The 27,704-nt window shown below is 63.1% G+C and overlaps 2 protein-coding genes across 2 annotated transcripts in view; both read left to right on the top strand.

Annotated features, from left to right (window-relative positions):
* Positions 1-27,704, top strand: part of ARFRP1 (ADP ribosylation factor related protein 1) — a 65,129-nt gene that overhangs the window by 29,560 nt on the left and 7,865 nt on the right. The gene's annotated exons all lie outside the window — the stretch shown is intronic.
* On the top strand, positions 271-26,018 carry ZBTB46 (zinc finger and BTB domain containing 46). Its single transcript, XM_056108043.1, has 5 exons — positions 271-410; positions 16,334-17,285; positions 19,595-19,879; positions 25,009-25,184; positions 25,324-26,018. The coding sequence occupies exons 2-5, from the start codon at positions 16,355-16,357 to the stop codon at positions 25,681-25,683; spliced, it is 1,752 nt and encodes a 583-aa protein (XP_055964018.1). The 5' UTR covers positions 271-410; positions 16,334-16,354; the 3' UTR covers positions 25,684-26,018.

Below are 27,704 nucleotides of genomic sequence, written 5' to 3'. Positions count from 1 at the left end.
GCCCCGGGACCCCCGACGGGCGCGCGGCGCGGGGGCCCCGCGGGTGGGCGCGGCGCGGGCGCGCGGGGCCGGGGAGGGGGCTTCCCACAATGCCCAGCGAGCCGGGCCCGCATTTCCGCTGTCCGGCTGCCCACGGCGGGCGAGGCGCCGCGACCCCCGCGCCGCGCGCCCGGGGCCGGGAGGGGCGGGCCGGGCGGTGGCCGCGGCCGGGCGGCCAATCAGCGGCGGCGCGCGCGCGGGGCGGGGTCAGCGCGGGCGGGGCGCGCCGGCCTGACGGACGGACGCGCGGACGGACGGACGCTCGGACTGAGCCGCGGCGGCCGGGACCCGCCCGTCCAGCGCTCGCCGGGGCCGCGGCCACCCCCGGGCCGGTCCGGCGGCCGCGGCGCGCGCGCCCCATGGGGCCACAGGTAAGCGGCGCGGCCCATTGTCCGCGCGCGGCCGGCCGGACCGCGGGGCCGGGGCGCGCCCGGGGGCCGGCGCGGGTCGGGCGGGGGCGCCGCTCCGGGGGCGTCTCCAGCCGGGAATTTCTGCTGCGTCAAGGCGCGCGCGGGGGCGGGCGCGGGGCGCGGGGCGCGGGGTCCGGCCCGGCCGCTCTTTGTCTCCCCGTGACGGACGCGTCGGTCCCGCCGCGGGTCCGAGCGGCCCCGAACCGAACCCGGAAAGTTTGGCGGCGGCGCCCGCGAACCTCGTCCTGCGCCGCCGCGTCGCCGGGACGCGCCACCTGCGCGCGCGGACTCGGTCCCGGGAGCCGCACGCTGCGCCCGGCGGCCACCCTCGCGCTGGCCAGCGGGGCGGGGGCGGCGTGGCAGCGGGGCAGCGGGGCAGTGGACCGCGGGGCCGGCGGGAGGGCTGCCGCAGAAGTTTCCAGAGCTCGGCAGGAACTTGGACGCTCCCCGACGCCGCGTCCCGCCGGGCAGCCGGGCCCCCCGCTCCGCTCCGCGTGGGAACCAGCTGTTGCCGCGCGCGGCCCGGCCACTGGGCGCGCGGGCCGCGGGGCCACCTGTGGCCCTGCCCTGGGCGCCGCACCCGCTCCCGCCCGGCGCCCGTGGTCGGCGGCGCCCCGGCCCCCCGTGAGCATGGACGGGGTGACCCCTAGAGGTGGTGGCCACGCAGGTCTCGGAGGCAGGCTCGGGCAGGGCCTGCGCGCGGGGCTTTCCGAGGACGGGAAATTGGGCCACCGGGTCCCTGCGGTCCGTTTCTGGGGCAGCTGCGCCCGGCTTTGTTCTCCTCGGGGGCCCTGCGGCTGCCCGGCCTCACCTGCCCGCACCTCCAGGCCAGGTGCCCCCGGTTCCGTGTCCGTGCGGCGGACGGTCCGCACTCCGCCCTCGCTGACCCTCCTCCCGACCCCAGCGACGTGGGCGCTGTCCACTCCGCCGTGTGTGTGCAGGCGAGGGGCACTGTCCCGGGAGTGGGGCGTGTCCTCTGCTCCCGGCTTGCCTCGATGACTCGTGGGCCCGCCGTGCCGGCCAGAGACACCCTGCGTGCGCGCCGCTGCCCCGGCTGGCCGGGTGCCCGGCCTCTGCCCCTCGCTGGCCCGGTCGGTGGACTGCGGGCTCTTTTCCCGGGGCCGCAGGTGGCGCCCCCTGCCTGGGGCCCCCACACCTGCACCTCGTGGGTCCGTGGGAATGACCTTTCCCAGCTTGGACACGGTGGTCCTCTGGAGTTGGCCGTGTTAGTGTCAGGCCTGCTCGGGGCCTCAGAGGTGGGCCCCAGTCCTTCCCCCTGGCCGGTAAGGGGTGTGCTGAAGGGAACAGACCCACCAGCCAGAGTCGGCACAGCGCCGGTCTGGGCAGTGCCCATTGACTGACTGTTTGGACAGTTCGCCGCAAAGACGCCGCCTTCTGAGCAGGCATGCCCTCTGGGCAGCGGCAGTGGCCGGGCGGGGGCTAGGGAGGTGGCGAGGGTGCTGGTGGGTGTGGGCAGCTCGGCTGTGCTCCGCTCCTCGGCCTTTGCAATGGCTGGCCTCTGGCACAGCCCCCTGCGGCTGCCTGGGCCCCTCCTTGCAGGCTGGACTGCTGTCCTCTGCTCGCCAGCCTGCTACCCAGCAGGGCCCCTGTGAGTCCTTGTAGCAGGCGGTGGGCATGCCCTGGCCTTCACTCCCTTCCCTCTCCGGCATACAGCCCTCCCAGTGGACAGGATCTTCTGCCCCAGGGAGAGGCCCTGCTCCGTGGCCTGTGCAGGTGGCCAGCCCCAAGGGCGTGGGGAGAGGGCAGCACTGCCTCTCGGGATGTGCGTGGTCACCTCCACCAACCCTGTCTGGCTGCCTGGGGGCCGGCCACGCGTGTTGGAGGGAGGATTAGGCCTGGCACCTTCCAGGACCCTTTGCCCCCACTCCTGCCACCTGGGGCCCTGGAGTGCCCCGGGGTGACGGCTTGGGGGGCCCAGGCAGGCAGTGACCCCCAGGTCAGAGCTGGGAAAAACAAAAGGAGTGTGAGGGCGGGGCCTTGGCTTCTGGGGGGAGGCCAGTGACCACTGGGTGCTCTCGGGTGCTCATACCAGCCCCTGGGGAGGGCAGGTGGCAGTGGGCCAGGGCATGGCCCCGGGGCGGGAGCAGGTGGGGATGCCAGCGGGGCACGCCCAGCCCTGAGGCAGAGATGCAGCCCGCAGACAGTGAGGCCACAGTGGGGAGCTCTGGGGGTCGGTGAGGGCTCAGGGCTGCAAGCAGAGAGCTGTAGGGGTCAGGGGGCGGGGCTGCAGTGGAGAGCTGGGGGGGTGTCAGGGGTCAGGCTGCAGTGGGGAGCTGGGGGAGTCGGGGTCAGGGGGCGGGGCTGCAGCAGAGAGCTGTGGGGGCCAGTGGGGTCAGGATCGGGGCCGCAGTGGACCACCTGGGGTCGGGCGGCTTTGTTGGAGCAGGTCGCCTGTGGGAAGCTGGGGACTCGGGTCCCCAAAGTCACCTGGTCTCTGTCACAGAAAACAGTTTTTACCGGAGAATGGGGGCGCGTCCTTGGAAAGGGGCTGTCAGCGGGTGGCCCCAGGGCCAGCAGATGTCCCCGTCCCCCCGGCTGGTCCCCACGCAGCGCCGGTCACCTGTGAGTTGGTTCCACCTGTGCTGGCCCTTGTCTCTGCTGGTGGGGCGTGGGTGGGTTTGTGGCGTCCCACTGGAGCAGGCTGAGAGCAGACAGGAGTGGCCTCCAGCGAGCACAGACCAGCGTGGGGAAGAGGCAAGAAAGGAGCCAGGCAGCCCCGGGTGAGCTCAGGCGCGAGGGCAAGCCTGGTTTTGGTTCTACGTGAACCCGGAGATGGGAGATAGGACGGGAGGTAGGAGGTTTGCCTCGCAGGCCGCCAAACCCGGTTCAGATCCTCAGCCCCACATTCGGTTCCCCGGAGTATGCCGGGGTCACTCCTGAGCACAGAGCCAGGAATAGCCGCTGAGCACTCTGGGGTTGGCCCAAAAAGAAAGAGAATTGCATTCAGTTCTAATTTTTTTCTGGTTTTTGGGTCATCCCCACAGTGCTCAGGGCTATTCCCAGCTTGGTGCTGGGGGTGGGTTCCTCTGCGCTCAGGGCCGCGCGTGATGGCACCGAGGCAGGGCTCCTGCAAGCAGAGCGCACACCCTGGTCCGTGCGTCTCTGCAGTCCCAGCCCTCTGCTGGTCCTACTCTTGGTTCTTCCTTCCAGTTTGCGGCCTCAGCTCTAGCTGCTCCCCTGAATAGGGTCATTGTGGGAATCTGGAATGGAGGAGGGGGCCGTGCTGGGCCCTCCAGCCCTCGCCCCCTCTTGTTGGGAATCTGGCGTAGGGGGAAGCTGTTTTCCATAGGATTCCTGCCCTTCCCTGATGCTTGCACATGTGCAAGGGGGGCTCAGCCCAGGCAGAACCCCAGAAGAGAGGTTGTGTGTGTGTGTGTGTGTGTGTGTGTGTGTGTGTGTGTGTGTGTCTGCCTCTGCCTGCAGGTGGCGCTGTGCCCACTGCTGCCAGGGGTCTGCCAGCTCCAGTCGGTGTTCACGTGCAGTTGGAGTGGCACAGACCTGTCACCAAGACATCACTGCAGACATCTGAGGGGCGGTTACTTCAGGGGTCAGCTGCCTCCACCTTCAGGGCTCTCCCGTGATTGCCACATTGTGCCCACAGTGGTGCTCAGGGTCACTCCTGCGGGGAGGGCGCTGGCCTTGTATGCAGCTAACCCGGGCTCAATCCCTGTACCCCATACAATCCCCTGAGCCCTGCCAGGAATGATTCCTGAGCACAGAGCCTAGAGTCAGCCCTGAGAGCTGCCAGGTGTGGCCCCCAGACCAAAGAAATGATTTCTAACTTTCCATATCATAAGCCAAAAAATATTTAAAAGTGCAAAAATGGGATTATGGAATAAGATTTTTTTTCCCTTTTGGGTCACACCTGGTGATGCTCAGGGGTTACTCCTGGCTCTGCACTCAGGAGTTACCCCTGGCCCTACCTGCTGTGCTATGGCCCCAGCCCCCTGGGTTAAGGTTTAAGGTAGACTAAACTCACCCCTTGTGGCACAGGGGGTGGGAGGGTGATTTGGGCTGGAGCACAGGAGAGGCCCTGACTGCGACCCCTACAACACAGGGTCATCTGAGCATAGAGCCAGGAGCAGCCCCGTCCCAGTGGGTGAGGCCCAGAATCCAAACAGAAACAAAGAAAACTTTGTGGTCTCCACTTAAAAAAAAAAGTCTTTGTACGCATATTCAATGACATATAAAGGTGAAAAACGTACTAAATAAAAAGCAATGTTCAAAGCTGCGTATGGCATATGGCCCAAAAGTTTAGCCTCTGTGTATCAGCTCACGAAGAGACTGAGGCGTAGAGGCGGCATTGCTGGGACAGGGCGCTTGGTGATTCACTTCCCTTTTCCATGTTTTACTGTTTTCAGATATGTAAGACTGACTCTGCATAGCTTTTATTATTTGAAAAAGATTAAAATTCAGTCTGGGAAGGAAAAAACATTCTCGTCCCCATTAGGGTCCCCCTGAACACATGTATATTGGGATTAATTAATTCTCAAGACCTCAAAAATGTCCTGAGGCTTCTGGTCACTAGGCCGAGGTCCTGTGTGTCCTCATGGGCCCCTCCCTGTCCGACGTTCTGGCCAGAGCCTTGGGGTGCCCCCACTTTCCAAATGATCCATTACAGATAGAAAACGTTTCTTTCTGGACTTTTGCAAACAGGCACGTCTCCAAAAATCTGAAAATGCTTAAACACTGAGTGTGAGGAGAACAAAGCAGGAGTTTCAGTTCTGCTCAAGGTTGGATACAATCTCCCAGGTCAAAAAGGAAAAGTGTTTAAAACTGCAAAAACACCTGTAGTTTCAGTCATACCAAAGACTCCAACATCAGTCTTTCCTCATCAGCCTTTCAGCCTCCTCGATTTCCTGCCTTTGCAGAGAACAGCTGCTCTCCCGAGCCCTACCTCCAGGAGTGGTGGTGCAGGGCTGGCACGCCCAGTGGTGCTCAGGGAACGCTTCTGGTGGTACATTGGCACCAGGGGTCGAACTGGATTGACCTGCCTGCAAGGCTTGTGCCTTCACCCCTTCACTCTCTCTCGGCCTCAACCCTACAATTTTTTGTTTTGTTTTGGGGCCACACCCAACAGTACTCACGGCTGACTCTTGATTCTGTACTCACTCCTGGCAGGGGTTGGGGGACCCTAGGGCGTGCCGGGGATCAAACCCAGGTGGGATGTGTGCAGCACAAGCACCCTGCACACTGTACTGCCTCTCTGGCCCCTTAGCCTGCAATCTTTTTTTTTTTTTGCTTTTTGGGTCACACCTGGCAATGCACAGGGGTTATTCCTGGCTCTGAACTCAGGAATTACTCCTGGCGGTGCTCAGGGGACCATATGGGATGCTGGGAATCGAACTCAGGTTGGCCGCATGCAAGGCAAACGCCCCACCCGCTGTGCTGTCGCTCCAGCCCCTAGCCTGCAATCTTGAATCATCAGTTCTGTGACAGATCTGAGCTCCAGAGTCCTGCATGAGGGGCTGGAGCGATAGCACAGTGGGGAGGGTGTTTGCCTAGCACGTGGCTGACCTGGGGTTCAATCCCCGGCATCCCCTATGGTCCCCTGAGCACTGCCAGGAGTAATTCCTGAGTGCAGAGCCAGGAGTAACCCCTGAGCATCACCGGATATGGCCCTCCGCCCCAAATAAAGACCAAAAACGCCTCTTTCTTAGACTTCTCTACACATAAAGCACAAGGACAGCTCCGTAGGTGGCAAGAGCCTTGAGAATGCTCACAGTCAGACACCTTAAACGTCTCACTGTTGTCAGTGAGCGAGTTAGTTTGCTGGGTTTTGCCAGTTTTCTTCGGGAGCAGCATATCTGGAGCACTGTGTATCTTCAGGAGGCCTGTGTTGGGCTGGGGAGGAGGCCGAGCACTGGCGGGGAGTGCGGGAGCCTCCGTCCGACCCCAGTCGTGGGCTGGAAGCGGCGCTGCAGACGCCGGCCTGGTCCAGACCCATGGGCAGCGGTGCTGGCCGACCGTTCCGCTCCCTCTGCGGCTGGCTCTGCCGGCTACTGAGGAAGCCTGACCAACGTTCGCTGGTCTCCCGCAGTCTTCTAAGTGCTCCCGTGTTTATTTTTACTTTAACCAGTTAAGATCTTTTTTCCTTCTCAGGCGGGGTGGGGGGTCGGCCCCTGCCCAGGTCAGGCTTGGGCTCCTCATGCATATGCTCCCGTTGACCCATCACTCCAGCCCAGTGTTTTACTCCTTCAGAATTTTGTTTTTTGGGAAACATTATTTCATAGATACTTAAAAGATCTAAAATACTCACCTAAGTCATTAGAAAATAATTCTTAGCTACCCGTCTAACCGATAGGGCAAAGCTGTCAAAACTGCAAATAGAGTCTGACTTTTCTTTTTTTTGCTTTTGGGGTCACACCAGCGATGCTCAGGGGTTACTCCTGGCTCTGCACTCAGAAACTACTCCTGGCAGTGCTCGGGGGACCTTATAGGACGCTGGGAATCGAACCTGGATCGGCCGCATGCAAGGCAAACGCCCTCCCCACTGTGCTATGGCTCCAGTCCTCAGAACTTGACTCTTAAAACCAAGACCAGCTTAATTCAAGACCCAATGATAAAACTGATAGGAAATGTAGGGGTTTTTTTGGTTTGTGTTTTTAAGTGAAACAAGATAGTTTTTAATTGAGATTTACGTAGAAGTGAGGGGAGGAGAGAGAAAGAGAAATGCGTGTCTAAGAAAGGGTACTGGCTTCTTCAGAGTGGAAAAGCAAGCAAGCAGAAGTACACGTTCATGGGCTTGAAAAGGCGAGCGTGGTTGTTTTAATGACATTTCTTCATTTCCTGGGCAGGCTTCTTAAATAGTTTACGCCTAAGAAAGCTGGCCGAGGTCTCAGGGAAACGCCTGTCCTTTCAGTGAAGGAAAGTTTAAGTCTGGTTTTGCTCACATATATCACAGGTATTAAGCTGATCTAGAAATTTGTCTGAGGGCCAGAGACACAGCCCAGGGGTCAACTGCCTTCATGCAGCAGCCCCGGTTCAAACCCCAGCACCACGTGTGACGTATGATCCCCAAACATAGCCAGGAGTAACCCTGAGCACTGCCCCCACCCGCCCCAGGAAATTAATTCTGTTGCCCACAGTTTCTTTCCTTTGGTTCTCACAGGCTTCTGCACGTCACTTTACTGCACGTTATATCCTGCCTCCTTCATTCAATTCCGGTTTTGCTTCAGGACAGAATATTCCTCCTGCTCCCTTAACAGAAGTGTCTCGGTACCTTTTCATCCACCTTGCTACACTTGTCTGAAATTTCAAGTCATCCCAAATTCCGGTGACTGGCAGTTGTGAGAGATTTGCCCCTGATTTTTTTTTTCTTTTTGGTTCACACCCGGCGATGCACAGGGGTTGCTCCTGGCTCTGCACTCAGAAATTATTCCTGGCGATGCTCGGGGGACCCTATGGGATGCTGGGAATCAAACCCGGGTCGCCCGCGTGCAAGGCAAACACCCTACCCACTGTGCTATCGCTCCAGCCCCGAGATTCACCCCTGATTTGATGTTCTTTTCTCTCAAGCAAGTCCGCCTGACCTGGACACGCCATGCAGGTTTTCCTGGCGGCATTAGCCCTAGTGGCCACGCTTGTCTCTGTTCTAGCCCCCAGCCTCGTGAGGCCAAGCCGTGTGCTTTCCTGCTGGGTGATGAGCTGGTTGTGTGGCTGACACCTTCCCAGAACCCGGGGGAGCGTGGCCTTGCAAGTGGTGACCTGGGTTCTCTCTCTGGCACCTTATATGGTCCTCCCCCATTTTTTTTTTTTGCTTTTTGGGTCACACCCGGAAATGCACAGGGGTTATTCCTGGCTCTGCACTCAGGAATTACTCCTGGCGGTGCTCAGGGGGACCATATGGGATGCTGGGAATCGAACTCAGGTTGGCCGCGTGCAAGGCAAACGCCCTACCCGCTGTGCTGTTGCTCCAGCCCCCAATTTTTTTAAACATCTGTACTAGTTTTTTTAAAAAGTTGAGTGGCTAATGTTCATAAAAATGCAGCAATTTTCATTGATAAATTGTTGGGATGTTGGGAGTATGGTGCCGCCAGCAGGTCAATCTGTACCTTGTAAGGCGAGTGCATCAGCAGCCTGATGGAGCCTTCAGACTTTCAGATACCCCAGAATTGCTGCTGTGCCTTTGGCCAGACCCCAAAATCTTGGAGCAAAGTTTACCAAGAAAGTAAATGGCCGGGGTTGGAGCGATAGCACAGCGGTAGGCGTTTGCCTTGCACGCAGCCAACATAGCCAACCCAGGTTCGATTCCCAGCATCCCTTATGGTCCCCCGAGCACCGCCAGGAGCAATTCCTGAGTGCATGAGCCAGGACGAACCCCTGAGCATCTCCGGGTGTGACCCAGAAAGCAAAAAAAAAGTGAATCGCCAAAAGTTAGGTATGTGGGAGACACACCAACAAACCACCTCAGGCTCAGCTATATAATTGGAGGCATGGCCTCTCTGGTTCCTGATTGAACTGCTTAATGGCCATGATCCCAGAGACTCAGAAACAAATCTTGAAACCCAATGGCTTTTGGCAGAAATGCGTCCAGTCCCTGCAGTAGGTTACCGGTAGGAATAGGTTTTGTGCCTTTGCCTGTTCCCCCTGGTGGCTTGGTGGCTGCCATCCTCCAGAGGCCAATGGACAGTCAGGTTTGGGCCTGCAGTGTTGAAACACGTTGGGCCTCACGGGATGGGGGTGGAGCCGGCCCTTTCCTCCCCGTCCCAACAACACCCCAAGTCACCACCCATGAATGGCCTTTCTTGATCCTGATCAAGCTGCTTAACGGCCATGATCCCAGAGACTCAGGAACAAATATCGGAACCCAGCAGGTTTTGGCAGAAATCCCTCCAGATTTAAGTGTTAAAATTTTGAAATTTCAAAATCGCACGGCCACTCCTGCAGCCATGTGGCATCATATGCTATTCTTAACCAGTAATAGAAAATAAATTGTCTATTATTGCCTTTTCAGCAGATCTGAGTGTTGGGGTAAAATCCCAAATAATAATGGTGGGTCTGGTGTCAAAATATTGAATGTGATCAAAGTAGAGAGAGTAATATGGAAATCATCTGCCCCCCAGGTAGGGAGAGAGTGTGGGATGGGGGTATACTGGGGTTTTTGGTGGTGGAGAATGGGCACTGGTGAAGGTACGGGTGTTTCATTGTAGTCTGAGACTTAAACCCAAAAGTTTTATAACTGCTCTCACGGTGATTCAATAAATAAAATTATAAAAAATAAAAAAGTAAGGTGGAGTGCATGCCCAATTCAATCAACTAATCAGTGGCTGAATAAATAGCAGTACTCCTACTTAAAAAATAAATACATTGTTGGGATGTTTTGGCCACACCCCAAAGGGAGCACTTTGGGTGAGGCTCAGGGGACTATACAGGGTGCTGGGGATCAAACCTGGGTGGGCCACAAAAGCCTTCACCCCTGCACTGTTGCTCCAGCCCACATTGGTAAAATTTTAAAATGATTCTTTACTGCTTCAAGAGGGTTCTCTTTAATATGATTTTGAACTGATGTCTTCATTTATAAGATAAAAATTCAAATTTTTAGAAGAAGCTGGGTTGTGGCCTATAGGCAAAGAGCCTTGTAGGACTTTTGGGATCAACCCCAGCGCTTGGAGCAATAAATCAGGTAAAACTGAGCTAATCTAATCATTCTCTGCCGGGGGCATGGAAGGCAGCTGTCAGACAGTGGCAGGCCTGGATGTCTTCACTCACCTTCAGCAGTTCTTGGGCTATAAGAAGCCCTTTCTGTTGGTTTTCTTTAAATCTGAAACTTTTGGTTTTTGGGCCACACCAGCAATGCCGGGACTTACTCCAGGCCCTGTGCTCAGGGGGACCCGGTGTGGTGTCGGGTCCAACCCATGTCAGTTGCCTGCAGGAGACGTGTCTGAGCTGCTGTACCGTCTTTCTGACCCTGAACCTGCAGTTTCTGACATGGCACAGATCTTGAGACTACCCTTTGCGGCCATTGCCTGTTGCAGTTCTGCTTTTTATCTTTCTTTCTTTTTTTTTTTTTTTTTGCTTTTTTGGGTCACACCCGGGGATGCACAGGGGTTACTCCTGGCTCTTCACTTGGGAATTCTGGCGGTGCTCGGGGGACCATGTAGGATGCTGGGAATTGAACCCGGGTCAGCCGCGTGCAAGGCAAATGCCCTACCCACTGTGCTATCGCGCCAGCCCCTGTATTTTATCTTTCAAAATTCCCTCCTCCTTTCGAGCGGGAGTGACAGGGCAGCGGGTCGGGCTCTTGTCTTGCACACGGCCAACTTGGGTTTGGTCCCTCGCTTCCCAGATGGTCCCCGGAGCACTGCCAGGAGTGACCCCCGAGTCAGAGCCAGGGTTCAGCCCTGATCACTGTCAGATGTGCCCCCAAAACTGTAGCAAGGGTCCTTTATGTTGGGAGGCGGTGTGCCCGGGACTGAGCCCTGGCTCCGCGCCTACCCTGGAGCCACACCTCTGGCCCCTCCAGACTCCCCTTTGGTTGGTTGGTTGGTTGGTTGGTTTTGGGCCGCACCTGGCGATGCTCAGGTTGTTCCTGGCTCTGCACTCAGGAATTACTTCTGGCAGGGATGGGGCGGGGGGGTGGCTGTACGGGATTCCCGGGATGGAACTCGGGGGGCTGCATGCAAGGCAAGCGCCCTGCCCGCTGTCACTCTGGCCCCCAGGCTCCTTGTTTGGTGTTTGGTTTCTGACTGACTCCTGGCTCTGCACTCAGGGATCTCACCAAAAGGGGTGGTTGGACCCGAGTCAGCTGCTTGTGCCGTCCACTGTGCCGCCTCCCTGGAACCCCTGCAGTCACCTTGTAACGGCAGAGGCCATGAAAAGAAAGTCTGGCCAAATAGGAAGATAGGCTCCAAGCTCTCAGCTCCCCACAGCCCACGGGGCAGAGGCCAAGCCTCGGGGGGCAGACGGGTGGGTCCGCTCCGAGGCAGAGAGGAGGGCTGAGGAGCACTCCCGAGGCGTCCGCCCTGACTCCCCGCGCACAGCCAGCTGCCCCCAGCACTCGGGGCCGCAGTGGGCAGCATGGGGGTTGGGGAAGCTGTGCTGAGAACCAGCCGGCAGGTCAGCGGGGGACTCAGGCCCCCAGAGCCACCTGGCCTGCTCCGTCACAGAGTGGTTTTGACCGAGAACAGGGAGCGTCCTTGGAAAGGGCGTCAGGGCCAGCAGATGTCCCGTCTCCTCGGGGGTCTCCGGGCAGGTTCCGAGTCAGGGTCTCCCTGTGCCTGCCCTTGTCTTGGGGTCTTGGGGTAAGGATGAGTGGGGTAGGTGCCCTCCGGAGGGCAGTCCTCAATGAACCCCCTTCTCCGTCCCTTCGTCTGGTCCCCCAGAACCAACAGAACAGCAAGAACAAGGCCGCGGACCACCCAGGGCTCCTACCTAAGGTGCTTGTGCCCACTGGGCAGCCAGGCACTGTGCCCGGGCCCCAGGGAAGCCCGTTCCTCCTTGGCACCCGAGCCTGGGAGGACCTCGCTGGGGCCATGGAGAGGGCAGGCGTGCAGGCAGCAGTGTGTGCACACGTGCCCCCGTGTGCGCGCACGTTTCTCCCTGCGTGCGTATCTTCTGGAGTGTGAGTGCGACTGCCCCTGTGTGTCCCTGAGTCTCTGTCTTGTGTTTGTGCCCGTGTCCATGTGTTCCTGATCTCTGTGTTGGTTCGTGTGCATGTCTGTTCATGCGTTTCTGTGTTCCTGCAAGACTCCCTGTGTTCTGGTGTCTGTGTACGTGTCCCTGTGTGTCTTTCTGTGTCTTGTGAACGTAGCGTCCATCTTTGTGTCTGCCATGTGTGTTCCTGCATCTCCCCATGTATGTTCCTGCATGTATTTGTGTGTCCCATTGTACGTATGTATTTGTATCCTGTGATATTGGTGTGCATATGTATGCCTCTGTGTCTGTCTGTGTCCCGATGGATGTGTGTCCCATTTATTTGTGTGTATGAATTTTATGTGCCCATGTGTATGTGTTTCCGTTTGTGTGTATCTGGCATGTGTCTGTTTGCTTGTCCCATATGTCTGTGTGTATACACACATGTTCTGTCTTGCTCTATGTATTTGTGACTGTTCTGTATGTGTGTGCCACATATGTGCTTCTGTATGTGTGTTCTGTGTGTGCCTTGCGCCTTTGCATGTGTTCTGTATGTCTGGGTGCTTGTGTGTTCTTATGTGTACATGTGTATGTGAGTCCTGTATGTGTCTGTGCACATGTGTCCTGTGTTTGTGTATGAGTGTGTGTATGTGTGTCCTCTGTGTGTGTGTCCTGTGTATCTGTGCATGAGTCCTGTGTTTGTGTATGTGAGTGTGTGCATGTGTGTCTCGTGTGTGTCTGCATGTGAGTCCTATATGTGTCTGTGCATGAGTTCTGAGTGTGTGCATGTGAGTCCTGTGTGTGTCTGTGCATGTGTGTCCTGTGTTTGTGTATGAGTGTGTGTGTGCATGTGTGTCTTGTGTGTGTCTGTGCATGAGTCCCGTGTGCGTCTGTGTGTGCACATGTGTCCTGTGACTGCGTGTGTGTGCATATGTGTTCTGTGCATGTCTGTGATCTGCATGGGACGCTGATCAGCATAAGGGCAGCAGGCATAGAGGTGGGCTGGAAGCTCCCTTGGTCTCTGGCATCCAGGGCAGCCCTGCTGCTCGGGCCTGTGTGTCCCTTCCTGGAGTCCCCCTGCCGTGCCCCCTGACCCTTGAGTTGACTTGGTGTCCTGGTCCTAGTGGGTGCAGGTTTCCTGTCCTGCTTGCCTCAGCCCTCGAGTGAGGCCTGCAGGTCAAGTGCGGTCAGGCTGTGCCTGGGACCAGCCAGGTCTTGGCCGTGGCCGTGGCCGTGGGTGGGCTCCTCAGTGGCCCCAGCCCTGTCTGCCCACTGCCTGCTCCTTCGCTCTGTGCTTGCTCCTGCTACCTTCATGGCCCCAGGCCACGGAGGGTGGCCCACCCCCCCAGCCCATGGCAGCAGCCAAGGCAGTCCAGGACTCCGTGGGACTCCGTCTCCCCTGGCGGGGAGTGAGCCCTTTCTCAGGACCCTGCCTCTTGGTCCCCTGCCCTGGACCCTGCCTCTGGCTGTGCCCCAGCTGGTTCTGTGCGCACCCTCGCTGGCCAGGGTTGTGACTTCGCCACTGAGGCTGCATCCGCTGTGACCCCGTTGGTGCCCTTGGAGACCAGTGAGACAGGGTGGCAGTGATGCCCCCCATGCTCGCCGGCCAGTGTCCTCCACTCCCTCGGCGTGTCCTGTGTGAGTACAGAGGTGGCTCACATCGGCAGGGCCCATGCCGCTGTCCAGGGCAGCAGCCCTGCCGGCTGCTCCCTGAGCACTGGCTGCAGCCGTGACTCCTGCTCCCGGAGTGGCTTCTCGTGACAGTGCAGGACTGCAGCGAGGTTCTGCTGGGTTGGTACGTGTTGCTTCATAAGTGACAGATGTGACAAAGGCTGAGGACGAGTCTGGGGAAGGGTGGGTAGGAGCTCTGAATCGCTCCCGCAGCTGTTCCTAGTGTGGGAAGTTTTCATATTAACGGTTGAAGAAGAGAAAATTGAAATTGAAAAACGAAAGTCGAAGAAGACACGAGGGGCCCAGGCAGGGCAGAGGGCGTCGGGCATTTGACGTGCACATGGCTGAACCAGGTCGATCCCCAGCACTCCCCATGGTCCTCTGAGCACTGCCAGGAGTTCAGCCCTGAGCAGAGCCTGGTGGCCAGGACACCGGATCCGCCTCTCAGCCCGAGTGTGCAGCTTTCGTTTCCTGTTTTCCCGTCTGGAGTGAGGGCTCCGGGGTGGGACGGGCGGCCCCTCAAGCTGGGCCTGGACGCCCCCTCCTCCAGCCCTGCCGGAGTGCCCCCCAGGAGCAGGCTGCTGTTTCCTTGCTGGTAGGAGCGGGAAGGAGGCCAGGGCCCGTCCGGCACAAGCCGGCCTTCACAGTCGCCATTAACGAGGCCCGTGGGTTTCCTGCTTGTGCAGGCAGCGGCTTTCTGACGTCAGGTCAGCATGGGACGTGTGGCTTGCTGTGGCCGCCTCCAGAGCGCCCAGCCCGAGGCCAGCGCCCGCTCGCCTCCCCCACAGTCCTGGGCTGCCCGTGTTTGCACTGCACGGTGGGGCCTCTCCCCTCCAGCAGCCTGAGGGTGGCACCTGGGCCCCGCGCACAGCTCTGGGTGTTGGGGATCCTCCCTGCCCCTGCCCGCCGTCTGGGTTTTCTTTTCCTTCCACCCCTCAGCGTTCCAGGGAGGCTTTTGCAGAAGGGAGACTCCGCTGTTCCTGTGCTTGGTGGGGGCGGCTCGCTCCGCGGTGCTCAGGGCTTCCTCCTGGCTCTGCTCCCGGAGTCGCCCCTCCTGGCGTTTCTCGGAGGACCAGATGAGATGCCGGGAATGATCCCAGGCCGGCCGTGCGCGGGGAGGGCCTGTCTCCAGCCCCTAAGGGAGACTGAGGGTGGAGGTTCTGGAGTCGGTGGTGTCGGGGGCCTCCAGCCGTGCTCTGCCCACAGAGCTGCCGGTGGCATCTGGGGAACCCGTCGCATGCTCAGGGGCCCTGGGGTCACTCGGTGATGCTCAGCCCGGCGGGGCGGTGTTTGGTGCTCGCCTGGGCGGCAGCTGCCGAGGGGCTGCTGGTTTGCGCCCACTCCGCGCAGGTGGGCCTTTCCCGCACCCCACAAAACAAAGACCCCCAACTTCCACCAGCAAGGGGGGGCGCGAAGGAGTGGGTCTGAGCGGGACAGCAGCCTCTGGCTCGGTTGCCAGCCCTTCCCGCCCATTCCTTGGCCGCGCCTCCTCCGGACCGAGCCGAGGGAGCTGCCTCTGGGCCCTCAGGGTCACGTCCCCACCGCGCAGGCAGGCCGGGAAGAGTGGCCTGGTCTCCCTGAGGTCACTCTTCCTTCCTGTCTGACGTCGCCAAGGAGACTGGCGACATTGGATGGGCCAGGGTGCGAGGGGGACTTGGAGGGGCGTGGCCATGCCGTAGCCAGGGACGAAACAGAACCGGGGGTAAGCGCAGAGAGGTGGGGGTAGGGTGGTGTAGCTGTGGTGGCAAGGGGGCGTGGCCTGGTGCTGTGGGAGTGGCGGTGGTGGGCGGGGCCTGACATGCAGCAGAGGGCTGGTGTGGGCGGGCCTCGATGCGGTGGGCGTGGTGAGGGGCGGGGCCTGACATGCAGCAGAGGGCTGGTGTGGGCGGGGGCTGGGTGCGGGCGGGGTCTGGACGCGGCGGGCGTGGCGAGGGGGCGGGGTCTGGGTGTGGGCAGGGCCTGACCTGCAGCAGAGGGCTGGTGTGGGGGGGGCCTGGGTGCGGTGGGCGTGGCGAGGGCGGGGTGTGGGCGTGGTCTGGGTGGGGTGGGAGGGGCGTGTGTGGGCGGGGCCTGACTGCAGCAGAGGGCTGGTGTGGGCGGGGTCTGGACGCGGTGGGCGTGGCGAGGGGCGGGGTCTGGGTGTGGGCAGGGCCTGACATGCAGCAGAGGGCTGGTGTGGGGGGGCCTGGGTGCGGTGGGCGTGGTGAGGGGCGTGGGCGGGGCCTGGCGCGAAGCAGAGGGCTGGTGTGGGCGGGGCCTAGCGGACGTGCTCTTGGGACTTGCAGCAGCCCGGGCACCGAGGGTGTCTGCCCAGCCCTGACAGCCCCGCGGAGGCTGGAATCGCCCCAGCAGCCCTGGCCTCCGCCTGTGAAGCTGTCATGTGTGCCAGCTCTGCCCTTTCCTCCCCGGTTCCCTGGGCCCTTCCCACCTAGGGGAGTCCTTAGGTGGGCTGGGGGGGTTGGCCCCGTTGTGCGGGGACCCAGTGCCCGTGGGCTTGTCCTCGGCTCTGGGACGTCGCCCTGTGTGCCCAGAGCCCCCGTGCTCACGTGCTCACGTGGTCCGGGGCCGCGCCTGTCCCTGCCCCCCCACCCGCCCCGCTCACCCTCTCCTCCCCACAGTGTCCGTAGGCCACCGCTCGGATGCACAGCCACGGGGAAGATATGGAAATCGCGTCCCACTACCGGCAGCTGCTGCGGGAGCTGGACGAGCAGCGGCAGCACGGCATCCTGTGCGACGCCTGCGTGGTGGTCGAGGGCAAGGTCTTCCGGGCGCACAAGAACGTGCTGCTGGGCAGCAGCCGCTACTTCAAGACGCTGTACTGCCAGGCGCAGAGGGCGCCCGGCCAGGCCACCGTCACCCACCTGGACATCGTCACGGCCCAGGGCTTCCAGGCCATCATCGACTTCATGTACTCGGCCCACCTGGCGCTGACCAGCAGGAACGTCATCGAGGTCATGTCCGCCGCCAGCTTCCTGCAGATGACCGACATCGTGCAGGCCTGCCACGACTTCATCAAGGCCGCCCTGGACATCAGCATCAAGCCCGACGCCTCGGACGAGCTCGCCGAGTTCGAGGTGGCCGGCGCGGGCGGCGGCGCGGACGCGCTCATCTCGGCCGTGATGGCCGGCAGGAGCATCTCCCCGTGGCTGGCGCGGCGCACCAGCCCCACCAACTCCTCGGGGGACTCGGCCATCGCCAGCTGCCACGAGGGCGGGAGCAGCTGCGGGAAGGAGGACCCCGAGCCCAAGGCCGAGGGTGCCGAGGACCTGGGCGCCACCGCGCTGTGGCCGGGCGCCGTGGTCTGCGGGACCCTGTCCATCAAGGAGGAGCAGGTCTCGCCGGCTCCGTACGGGGAGAGCGAGGCGCCCTGCGCCCAGGCCGGCGCCCAGAACCCTTTCTCGGAGCAGGCCGGCGGCGACAGCTGGCAGCCCGCGGGCCGCAGGAAGAACAGGAAGAACAAGGAGACAGTCAGGCACATCACGCAGCAAGCGGGGGACGGGAGCCGGCCCGGCTCCCCGGTGCCGTCCTTCCTGCCCGCATCCACCTGGCCCTTCGGCAGCCGAGACCCGGGTGAGCCTCTCCCCGTCCCGGGCAGGTGGGGTGCGGGTCGTTCTCGGGAGGGGCTGCCAGGCGCAGGCACTGCCCTGCCGACGCCGTGATCTCATTTCCGTCTTTCATGCGATTCTGGGGTGGAACCCAGGCGTCCCGCAGGCTCCGAGCTGCATCCGGGGTTCTGGGTTAGCAGCCCGCAACAGCTCAAAACCGAAACGAGGGCTCAGGGGGAGGGTACAGTGGGTAGGGCACTTGCCTTGCAAGCAGCCAACCCGGTTTTCATACCTAGCAGCACCTATGATCCCCCTAGACCTGAGCGCTGCCCGGTGAGGCCCCAAAGTTTGGAAGGACAAAGCGAAGGAGGACTGCAAGGACCGCGCGTCCCCCCAGCCCTGTGGCTCAGCGCCCATGGTTAGCATGTGTGTCAGTTGCATGATGCTCGTGAGAACGCCACGCATAGTTGCAGTAGTTTGCCTGCGCCTGGATTGGAGGGTGTGGGCCCACAGAGCACCTCGGCCGGGCACGTTTCCTGTTCCCTGCTGTCAGTGGTCCGGCTTCCCTTCCTCTGGGGGAGTGTGGGTGCGGGGCTCGACGGGGGGCAGAGGGGGCCGCTTGGTGGAAGAGAGAGTGCGTGACGGGTGGAGACCCCGCAGCGAGGAGGGGAGCTGGCGCCCTGGTGGTGAGTGTCCAGCTGCTGGGCAGGGCTCACTGTGCATCCCCAAGTCTTCTGGGCCTGCAGCAGGAGTGTGGGAACCCTGGCGATCCCCCCCTGCCGCCCGGGCCTCGCCCCGGACATGGCCCTGCGAGCCTGTGTGTGCCCCGGTGGACAGCCCTGCCCTTGGCGCTATGCAGAAGGGCAGCTGCCATCGCCATGGTCTCAGAGCAGACCCCGACAGGTGCCGGCAGTGCCGCGGGCCCTGTGTCCACCAGCTGTGCCCCCGACAGCTGGGGAGGGGGTTGCAGAGACATCTGGGCTGAGGTGGGGGCTGCGGGCCCCGTCAGCCTCCAGCCTGCGGCCCAGCTGCAGTGCCCGTGCCTCATGGTCCAAGCCTGGGGAGCAGCTTGGGCCTGTGGTTGCCGGGCTTTGGGGGGACAGGGGACAGGTGTGCCTCCAGGGGACGGGGGAGGGGCAGACGTACCCCAGGGGACTGGGGAGGCAGAAGAGCCCCCAAGGGAGATGGGGGCAGACGTGCCCCAGGTGCTGGGTGGGGCCGGGGCAGCCGTGCCCCCAAGCCCCTGCTGGCTGTGCTAGGGAAGCCCAGCATCACCATAGCAACAGTGACAGCTCTCCGGATTTCCAGTCCTGCTGGGCCAGGCTCAGGCCTGGCCGTCTCTTGTCTCTGTTTCACGGACTTCACCTCGGAGACGCCTGACCCCACCCTCCTGGGGCCAGCGGGTGTGGGCGTGGTGAGGGGCCCACTCCTGCAGATGGTGCTCGTGGGGACTCTGGGATCGCCACTCTGCGGCAGGGCCGTGGGTGTCCCCGACCCACCATCCCAGCCCCAGCCCTGGGCCGGGCACAGCCCTGGGCAGGCAGGACATCTGCCCGGAGCGTTCTGGCGTGGAGAAGGGCGGAAGCTGGACCCCTCCTGCTACCAGCACTGTCCTCTCAGAAGCCCCCTCTGTCTTGCATGCTGGGAAGTGGGCGGAGTCTGCAGCCCCACCAGCTGCCCTCAGCCCAGTTCCAGTCTGGACTTCTTGCTGGGTTTTTTGGGGCCACACCCAGCTGGGCTCAGGGGACCCTGTGTGGGGCTGGTCAGTGTGGTGCGCCCGACCCATCCTGTCTCTGCAGCCCAGCTTTTTTCTTTTGAGGGCGAACCTCACCCAGTGGTGCTCATGCCCACCTCCCCAGGCTGACCCAGGGCAGCCGGAGCTTGGCATGCGGCCAGTTTTTAGGAATCGTTTCTTTGATTTGGGGGCCTCACCCAAGTGGGTTATTCCTGGCTCTGCACTGGGAATCGCTCCTGGCAGCACTCGGGGACTATTCGGGTGCTGGGGATCGAGCCTGGTTGGCTGCATGCAAGGCCAGTGCCCTTCCCGTGCCATGGCTCTCGCCCGTGCCCCTTAGCCCTCATGCAGCCAGGTTTGCAGGCGCCGAGTGTGGCTCCTCCCACGGTCGCTGCTGGGTTCGCTCCTGGCCTGACTCGTGCTGTGCAGCTCTTTGTCCCCTCTGCCCCTCCAGGGTGGCCGTTTCCTCTCCGCGTGGACCATCGGCTCCCGGGTCGGCATGCCGGCTGAGCCCGAATCTCTGGGGCTTCTGATGGAGCCCGGCTGCGTGTCCTTGGGCCTGTGGCCTGGTGGTGACCGTCCCCCGTATCTCCCCTCAGGTGCAGACTTGGCCATCCCTGAAGCCGGCGGCCCTGACAGGCACGGGGACAGGGCCGACCTCTATGCACACGTGGAGGAGAGCCTCCTGGGAGGGGACGTCAGCTGCCTGGGCCCGCCGCTCACCCCCGAGAAGGACGAGGCACTGCAGCAGGCCGCCGCAGTGGCCAACCTGCGGGCGGCGCTCCTGAGCAAGAACAGCCTGCTGTCCCTCAAGGCCGACGTCCTGAGCGAGGAGAGCTCCCTGCTGCTGGAGTGCCTGCCACCCGGCGCCCATGGCCTGTCCTGTAAGTGCCCGGCTGCCCGCGGTCAGGCACAGGGCGGGGCCTTGGAAGAGGCGTCTGGTGCCGTCCTGCTGAGCAGGGGTGGACATGACTCTGCACCTAGCGGTCCAGCGCCCATTTTTGGATGACGCACCTATGCGTGCGTGTGTGTGCAGGCATGTGTGTGCGTGTATGTGCGCATGTGCATATGTGTGCATGCCTGTGTGTAAACATATGTGCGCATGTGTACGTGTGTGTGTGCGCACATGTGCAGGTATGGGTGCATGAAGGAGCCCAGAGCCATGTCCAGCCGTAGACAGGTGCCAAGCATTTTAGAAGGAGTTGACTGGCGCATCCAAACGCAGGTGCCCAGCCAGGCAGAGGACTGTGTGCCCCCTGGGGTGGTCCCCTGGTGCCCTCCTGCACCCAGAGCCTTATCCTCGTGATGGGCCTGGGTGCCACAGCGGTTGGGGAGACTTCCTGAGCGCCCACGCGAAGGATGGAGATTGGGGGGTCTTTGTGGTCTTCACTCTAGTTTGAAACAGGATGTTCTGCGGCTACCAGCACTGACTTCTGGTGGTTTGGTCCCCGCCTGCCCCTCTGGGAGCCCCTGGAGCCAGGGAGGCTGGGCGCTGTGGGGAGTCTCACTGAGTCCCGGGCCTGACTCTGAGCTGGGGAACAGCTGCGTTCATTTGGGGTGGGGCTTGGGGTCACACCCAGAGTGCCCAGGCCTGACTCCTGCTGCTGGCGGGCGACCCTGTGCGGTGCCAGTGATCGAGCCCGGGTCAGCTGCCTGCAAGGCCAGGCCTTGCCCCTCGACCATCTCCGGGCTCTGGACTTTGTGACTGTGACAGCCCAGGTTGAGGCGGGAACAAACTAGTTGGAGATTTCTAATGAGAGAACCATGGAAAGGACAGTGACCAGGACCAGTGTACGGAGGTTCTTTCTGGAACCTTCTAGAGGGTGCTTGCTTCTGGAACTGTCTAGAGAAAGGCTCCTTGTTCCCGTAGCTCTGGCAGCCTTGCCCAGCCCTTCCCAGGCAGGCTGCTCCTGGGCCTGTCGGGTTGGCTTCCTGCCCCAGCCTCCCCTCCCCCCCTCTCCCGGCTAGGTCCCGCATGGCCAGTCCCCGGATCTCTCTGGGGTGGCGTGTGGTGCTGCTTGGGTGGGACACAGGGCCAGCAGGACAGCTGGTGGCCTGGGCTGACTTCAGGGAGACCTGTCCCGCACCAGGAGGGCCAGTCGCCTGCTGGCTGACCAGTTCCCGTGGGAGGTACCACCCGTGCCCAGCGCCCATGGCTGTGGGTGCTGCTGGCCCAGCGTGCCGGTGTTGAGGTCACAGTGTGGCGAGGAGCAGGAGGATAGAGCCCTGCCCCTGCCGGCCAGCCTGACATGGGGCCTCCCAGGCTCTCAGGGGGCTCTCAGTTGGAATGGGGGCTCTGTTGGAATAGGGTCTGTTGAAATGGCCACCCAAGGCCAGGATGTGCCTGGGGGGCTGCTTTGGCCACCCCTGCAGGTCGTGGGCACAGACCTCAGTCCAGGGCAGTGCCCACCACAAACCAGCTTTCTCCTGGGCAGCACGTTGGGAGAAGCCAAAGACGCACTTCCAGTGCCCAGAAGCTGGTGCCCATCCCCCGCCTGGCAGCAGCCCCTGTCCCAGGAAGTGATGTCACTGCTGTGTGGGAGCCACACCCCCTCACCGAGCTGGACACCCGCTAGGGAGCCTGGGGTGGACAGGGCAGCGCATTCCCTGCCAGCCCGGTGGCACGACAGAGCCGTACCCCAGCACCGGCAGCCCAGCCCCGTGCCGGGCCGCGGGAGGCGTGTCCGGGGCGTTGACCTGGAGGGTGGGCCCGGGCTGTGTCCCGCGCCCACAGCCCCACAGCAAGACCTCGCCGTCGGAGGGCGTTGTGGCGGGTGCTGGGAGTTCCCCTGCGCGGTTCGGTCGGTTCCTATTAAAGTCAGAGCAGTTTCCATGGGCTTCTGTGATCGCGGTGCCCGGTCTCCTCCCGCGAGGGCCCGTGCACTCCCCAGAGCCTCAGGGCCACTGGCCGCGGCACCACGTGGCCCTCCTTAGAACCACGGGGAGCCACGGCCCCGGCACCCACCCCAGCGGACGCCCCGGCCAGCCTGACGGGCCCGGACCAGGTGGGGGGTGTGGCCGGGATGTCCTGTGACGTCACCGCGGCCCCGTGGGCCGTGACGTCATCGCCGCTACGGGCCGCCCGTGCCCTGTGACGTCACTGCAGTATGCGGCCGTGTACGTCGGTGACGTCGTGGCGTGCAGCCCAGTCGAGGGGAAGCGGCCGTGAGGGGCGTGGGGGGCGGAGCCGGGGCCTCGCCGTGCCTGGCAAGCTCCTGGAGCGTGGACAGGCACTGACCCTGGTTACCGGGAAGGCGCCGTCCGGCAGGCGAGCTCTGCGGGCGGCCCCAGGGCACCGCCTCGGCCACTGTTCTCGCCCACCCACTACCCTCCCCGCGCCACCGCCCTGTCCCATCTGCGGTCTTCCCTGGCCCTGTTCTGTCCTGCCCACCACCTCTTTCGGCCGCTCCACTACCTCCGGCCCACCGACTGTCCACCTAGTGCCCCTCCCCCCACCCCCGGAGCCTCAGAGAAACTTGGTGCCAAGTCAGCCACACTGGGTACTAGAGTCCGCCACAAGTGTTTGGAAATCAAGAACGTTTTACTTGGGGACCCCTGGGGCCGGGGAGCCCATCTGGCAGTGCTCCGCCCAGAGCCGAGGGTGCTCCCGCTGCGGTGCAGGCCAGCGGCCGAGTCCTGGCCTGACCAGCCAGCTGCAGCTGTGGAAGCTGAAATGCCTTGAGCTGGAGGATGAGGAAGAGGCAGGCCGTGTGGAAATGGGGTTTGAGGGACGTTAGGAAGGAGGGAGGGTCTCACCTGAGGCTCGGAGGTGGAGAGGAAAATAGCGCACGGAGCCCAGCGGCAGCAGGAGATGCAGGACGTTGAGAAGATGGACCAGGCCAAGATACGACCAGTGACCAGTGGCGTCTAAAAAGCAGCCGCAGCCGAGGTGTCTGGACGATGAGGGGTGGGAGCCGCTTATGCAGGCAGCTCCTGCCGGGACCGCCTGGAGCCGGGCCTTCTCCCGGCGTCCCATGGCCCGGCCAGCTGATGCCTGTCCGCCTCGGGGGTCCATGGCCCAGCACCTGCCTGCAGATGCCACCCCCCGTGGGACTGAACCCTGCAGCTTACCACATCTGCATGGGGAGACGGCGTCACCGCTCAGTCACCTCACCAAGTGAGGGGACACGGTGGCCCAGCTCAGGAGGCCAGGCAGCTCGCAGGAGGAGGCCGGCCGCTGACACTCAGCCTTGACAGACACTTGCACAGTGAGCCCACCCGACCAACAGAGCAGCAGGGAGAAGAGCGCCAACTGGAAGGCAGACAGGCTGGCCGCTGCCCGTCGCCCCGTGGCTGCTAGTCGGGCTGGGAGGCGGCCCCTGGCCCCTCGTGGAGCCCCAGCCCTGCCTGTGTGGGCCCCTGCAAATGTCTTCAAGCAGCCAGTATGAAGGTGCAGGGTGTGGAGTGCCCAGAGGGGTCCATGTGGGCCACAGGGCAGGAGGGGGCCTGGCACTTGCAGCTGTGGCCCAGTCCAGGGCCCTCGGGGGTAACGAGGCCCTCCGGCTGGTCCTGGAAGAGCAGAGGGCACACGCCCGCACTCCCGGGGGTCAGCTCACATCCGTCCCCTGAGAGCTGTGAGTGGTGCTCCCAGGGGGCAGCACTATGGCCCAGCTTGAGGAGACCCCCGTGAAGGAGGCGTCAGATCTGTTCCGGAGGGGGTGGGTGTTGCAGGGCCGACGGGGTCTGCAGGCAGGAGCAGGGCCTGGGCCTGGGGTGGCTGGTTTGAACGTCACAAGCTCCCGTGAGAGGCACCAAGGGGGTCTTGGCGGGAGGCAAAACCTCTTCCACCCAAATGAAAGTTCGGGGCTGGAGCGATAGTTCAGCGGGGAGGGCATTTGCCTTGTTCGCAGCCAACCCGGGTTCAATCCCCGGCATCCCGTATGGTCCCGGAGCACTGCCAGGAGCAACCCCTGAGCATTGCTTGGTGTGACCCCAAAACAAAACACGACTGCAATTTCCTGGACTCTGGGGGTTCATGCATTTCTTGGCTGAAGCAAGCATGAAGGGTCGCTGACCTGGGACCAGTCACTCAGAACACGTGAAACTGCAAAGACCCCAGAGAAACGCCACCAAGCTCCCTGGAGAAGCGGGCGTGGTGCCTGGGCACAGCCTGTGTCCCTGGACAGAAGACACACCTGGAAACCACACGGTGGTCCCGCCATTCCAGAGACTCCGGGAGAAGGACAGCACAGTTGGAAGAAACCAGAGTTCACTGCCCACATCACCCGGGCACTCAGTATCTGTGGGACCCAGGCTCTGAGTGCCCACATGACTTGGGGGTCTAGTGACCGGACACTGAGTGCCCAGGTGGCCTAGGTGCTTGTGCGCGTCATGGCTGGCGGGTAAGAGACAGACAGCAGGGAGGGCGCTTGTGTTGCACGTGGCTGGCGCGGTTTGACCCTCAGCGCCATGTACGGCCCCCTGACCCCACCAGGGGTGATCCCTGAGTGCAGAGCCAGGAGTAAGCCCTGAGGGTCTTCACGTGTGGCCCCAAAGGCAAAGAAAACAGGAACAGCAATCCTGGTACCCAGGGCCACGTTCCCCTGGGGCCGTGTCCGAGCGTCCACAGGCTGCCCCAGGGCCTGCTGTGCAGTCCTGAGCGGGACCCAGGAGCGGCAAGTGTGCTCAGGAACCATCCTGGCGGGCTCGGGGGTCTGTCGGTGGGGCCGGGCGTGCCCGTGTGAGGCCAGCGTCTCGCCGCCCACAGCCGCTCCTGGGCTGACCCTCGCCCCTTTCCCTCGCCTGGGGGCTTGTGCGGGGTCCTGCGGCTCCTGTGTGCTCTGGCCCACGGGCCAGAACCTGCAGGGGGGCGCCCACTCGAGTCCAGTGGCCGGTCTGCTCCTCCAGCTTCAGCTGAGGTCACAGCCTGTGTGGGGTTGTGAGGGCCAAGGGGAGAGTCACAGGGGGTGGTGGACCCGTGGGGGTCTCTGTGGGCGTCTGAGGGGCCTAGGGGCCTTGGGGGGCCATGGCGTCCGCGGGGCTGACCCTGATGCCCTCTGCTGGCTGTTGGCAGTGAACGAGTTCACGGTCATCAGGAAGAAGTTCAAGTGCCCGTACTGCAGCTTCTCGGCCATGCACCAGTGCATCCTCAAGCGACACATGCGCTCCCACACGGGCGAGCGGCCCTACCCCTGCGACATCTGCGGCAAGAAGTTCACGCGGCGCGAGCACATGAAGCGGCACACGCTGGTGAGGGTCGGGGTGGCGCCCGGGGGCAGGGGTGAGGCCAGGGGCGCGGGGTGGGGTGGGGTGAGGCCCCGGGGCAGGGGTGCGGGCAGGGTGCGGCTGCCTGCCCTGTCCCCACGGCCCGGCCTGCGTCTCCCCGCAGGTGCACAGCAAGGACAAGAAGTACGTGTGCAAACTGTGCAGCCGGGCCTTCGTGTCGGCCGCCAGCGTGGGCATCAAGCACGGCTCGCGGCGCCACGGCGTGTGTGCGGACTGCGCCGGCCGCGGCACGGCGGGGCCCCTCGACGGCCCCGGGGCCGAGGGCTCCCCTGAGCTCTTCCCCGGGGAGGGGCCCTACCTGGACGGCCCCGAAGACCCGCGTGGGGAGGGCGAGGAGGAGGGCGAGGAGGAGGACGAGGATGAGGCCAGGTGGAAGGAGGCCGTGGGGCTGGCCCACGAGGACTCCCTGGACAAGGCCGAGGAGCTGGAGGGGGCCCCCAAGGACCTGGCCTGGGTGTCCTGAGCCCCCGCTCTCGGCTCCCCACCTCACCTGCTCCCCCGGACGCAGCGGCAGGTGCCCTCGGCACCGAGGTGGGGCCTGGGCCGGCCCCCGCAGCGCTGTGGGGGCGCCCCCTCGCCTGGCTGTGCCCGCTCAGGTGCTATCTCCGGGCAGCAACCCAGGCCCGGCCCCCGTTTTGTGCACTCGCAGGGGCTGCCCTGCTGGCCTTCTTGCTGCTAATCTGGGCACGGCCTGATGGGGTGGTGGTGTCTGAAGGTCGTGTGTGGCCGCCGCCTGGCTCAGGCCCCCTCTGAGGTGTCCAGCCAGGGGCACTGGTGGAGGTCAGGCCTGCCGCAGCCCCTGCACTTCCCACAGCCTCCACCCCAGCGCCAAACCTGCCGTGGGGTCCACCTGCTTTCCGCGGGTGGCAGCTGCCCCTGTCGGGACAGGGACGGAATTCTGACTGTCCCCGGAGCTACCTGGTAGCACCGTCGGGGACAACTGTCCCTGTTGTGTTCCTGCAGGAGCCTTTGCAGACCCCGGCATGGGGAGAGCCGCCCTCTGGCCAGGGCACAGCCCCGGCTCTGCTCTCAGGTCATCATGCTCGGGGGGCTGCCAGGGTCCCGACTGGGCGCGTGGCCAGAGCTGCACACCCGCCCAAGGGAAGATTTGCAAGGGACCGGCTCGGCCGGCTGCCAGCAAGCACGGCAGGAAGCCTCGAGGACGAGGGTTTTTTATGTGATGATTTTTTTTTTAAATCGATGTTTAATAAATATTTTTTTATGAAGAGGAGAAACGTGTAGGTGACATTTCACATTTTGTACCTTTTGTTTGTGTGTGCGTGTTGGTGTTCACAGCACCAAAGTGGAGACGGCGAGGGTGGGTGGGCGTCTGGAGACCCCGCGCCCGTCTTGGGCCTGGGGGTCAGTCACACCAGTGCAGGCGCCGCGGCGGCCACTGCTCCGACTTTGCACATCTCCCTGTGGAAGAGGACTGAGAAATGCAGAAACTGGGACTTGCTGCGATGCGGAAGCAAGCTTCTCTCAGCCCGGTGTGATGCCACTCGGGGAAGCCACGCCCGCGGCCCTGCTAGCTCCAGGCCCTCGAGCTCGGCGCTGCCCCCGCTGCTGCGTGGGTGCCGGGCGCTGCCCCCACTGCCGCGGTGGGTGCCGGGTGCTGCCCCGAGGTATTTATTTCTGCAACGTGGGCAGGCGGCGGGCACCCCGGGGTGCGGCTCTCTGTGACGGGACTGGCTCAATAAAGTGGGATCTGCTGCTCCGGCCTCGCCTCCTGTGTCTTCCGAAGCGCCGACGTGCCACTGGCCCCGGACGCAGTGGACAGTCGGGCTGGGCAAGTGCACGGGCGGAGGACGGTGGGAGGGAAGGGGCTTCTCGGGCACTTGCCGGGGGGGGGTCCCAACCCCAGGGGGACACTTCCGCGGGTCACAGGGGGCTCGCCGCCCCCACCCCATCCAGCAGGCCGCCAAGTGTCCACTGGGCTGAGGGCAACAGCCGGGCTCTCCGGCGCTCTGACCTCATGCCGCCTTTCCTGGGGACTCGGAGGTCACTGAGAGGGTCCCCAGGACCCCTCGCCGTCCGCGGGCCCGAGGCTATGCAGGAGTCCCCGGCCGGACAGCCCACCCGCACCGTCCACGGCGCGGAGACTCAGCCCGGCGCTGCGTGGTCGGGGCCAGCCGAGGCCGCCGCCCGTCCGCCCTGTGCGGGCCCCGCCCCCGAGGGCGCCTACTGGCCCGCGCGCCCGTCAATCCCGAGGCGCAGGCCGACCCGCGCTCCCATTGGCCCGCGCGCCGGGCCTCCCGCGCTCCCATTGGCGGGCCGGGGGCCGGGAGTCGGGAGTCAGTCGAGGCCCCCACGGCCCCCGGTGCGGTGCTCGGTGCTCGCGCGTCCAGAGGGCGGCCAGCGCGGCTGTCCTGCGGGCTTGCAGCGGGCTCTGGCCCCTCTGCCTCGGCTCGGTCACCTGGAGCACATGACGTCCCTCTGGCAGGCACAGCCGGGGACATAAGCGCTGTCCACTCTGGACGTGCT

Source organism: Sorex fumeus, unplaced genomic scaffold, assembly GCF_029834395.1.
Source record: "Sorex fumeus unplaced genomic scaffold, SorFum_2.1 ptg000193l, whole genome shotgun sequence".
Lineage (NCBI taxonomy): Eukaryota > Metazoa > Chordata > Mammalia > Eulipotyphla > Soricidae > Sorex > Sorex fumeus.
The sequence above is the reverse complement of the archived record's forward strand: the minus strand, read 5'-3'. Positions and strand labels throughout refer to the sequence as shown.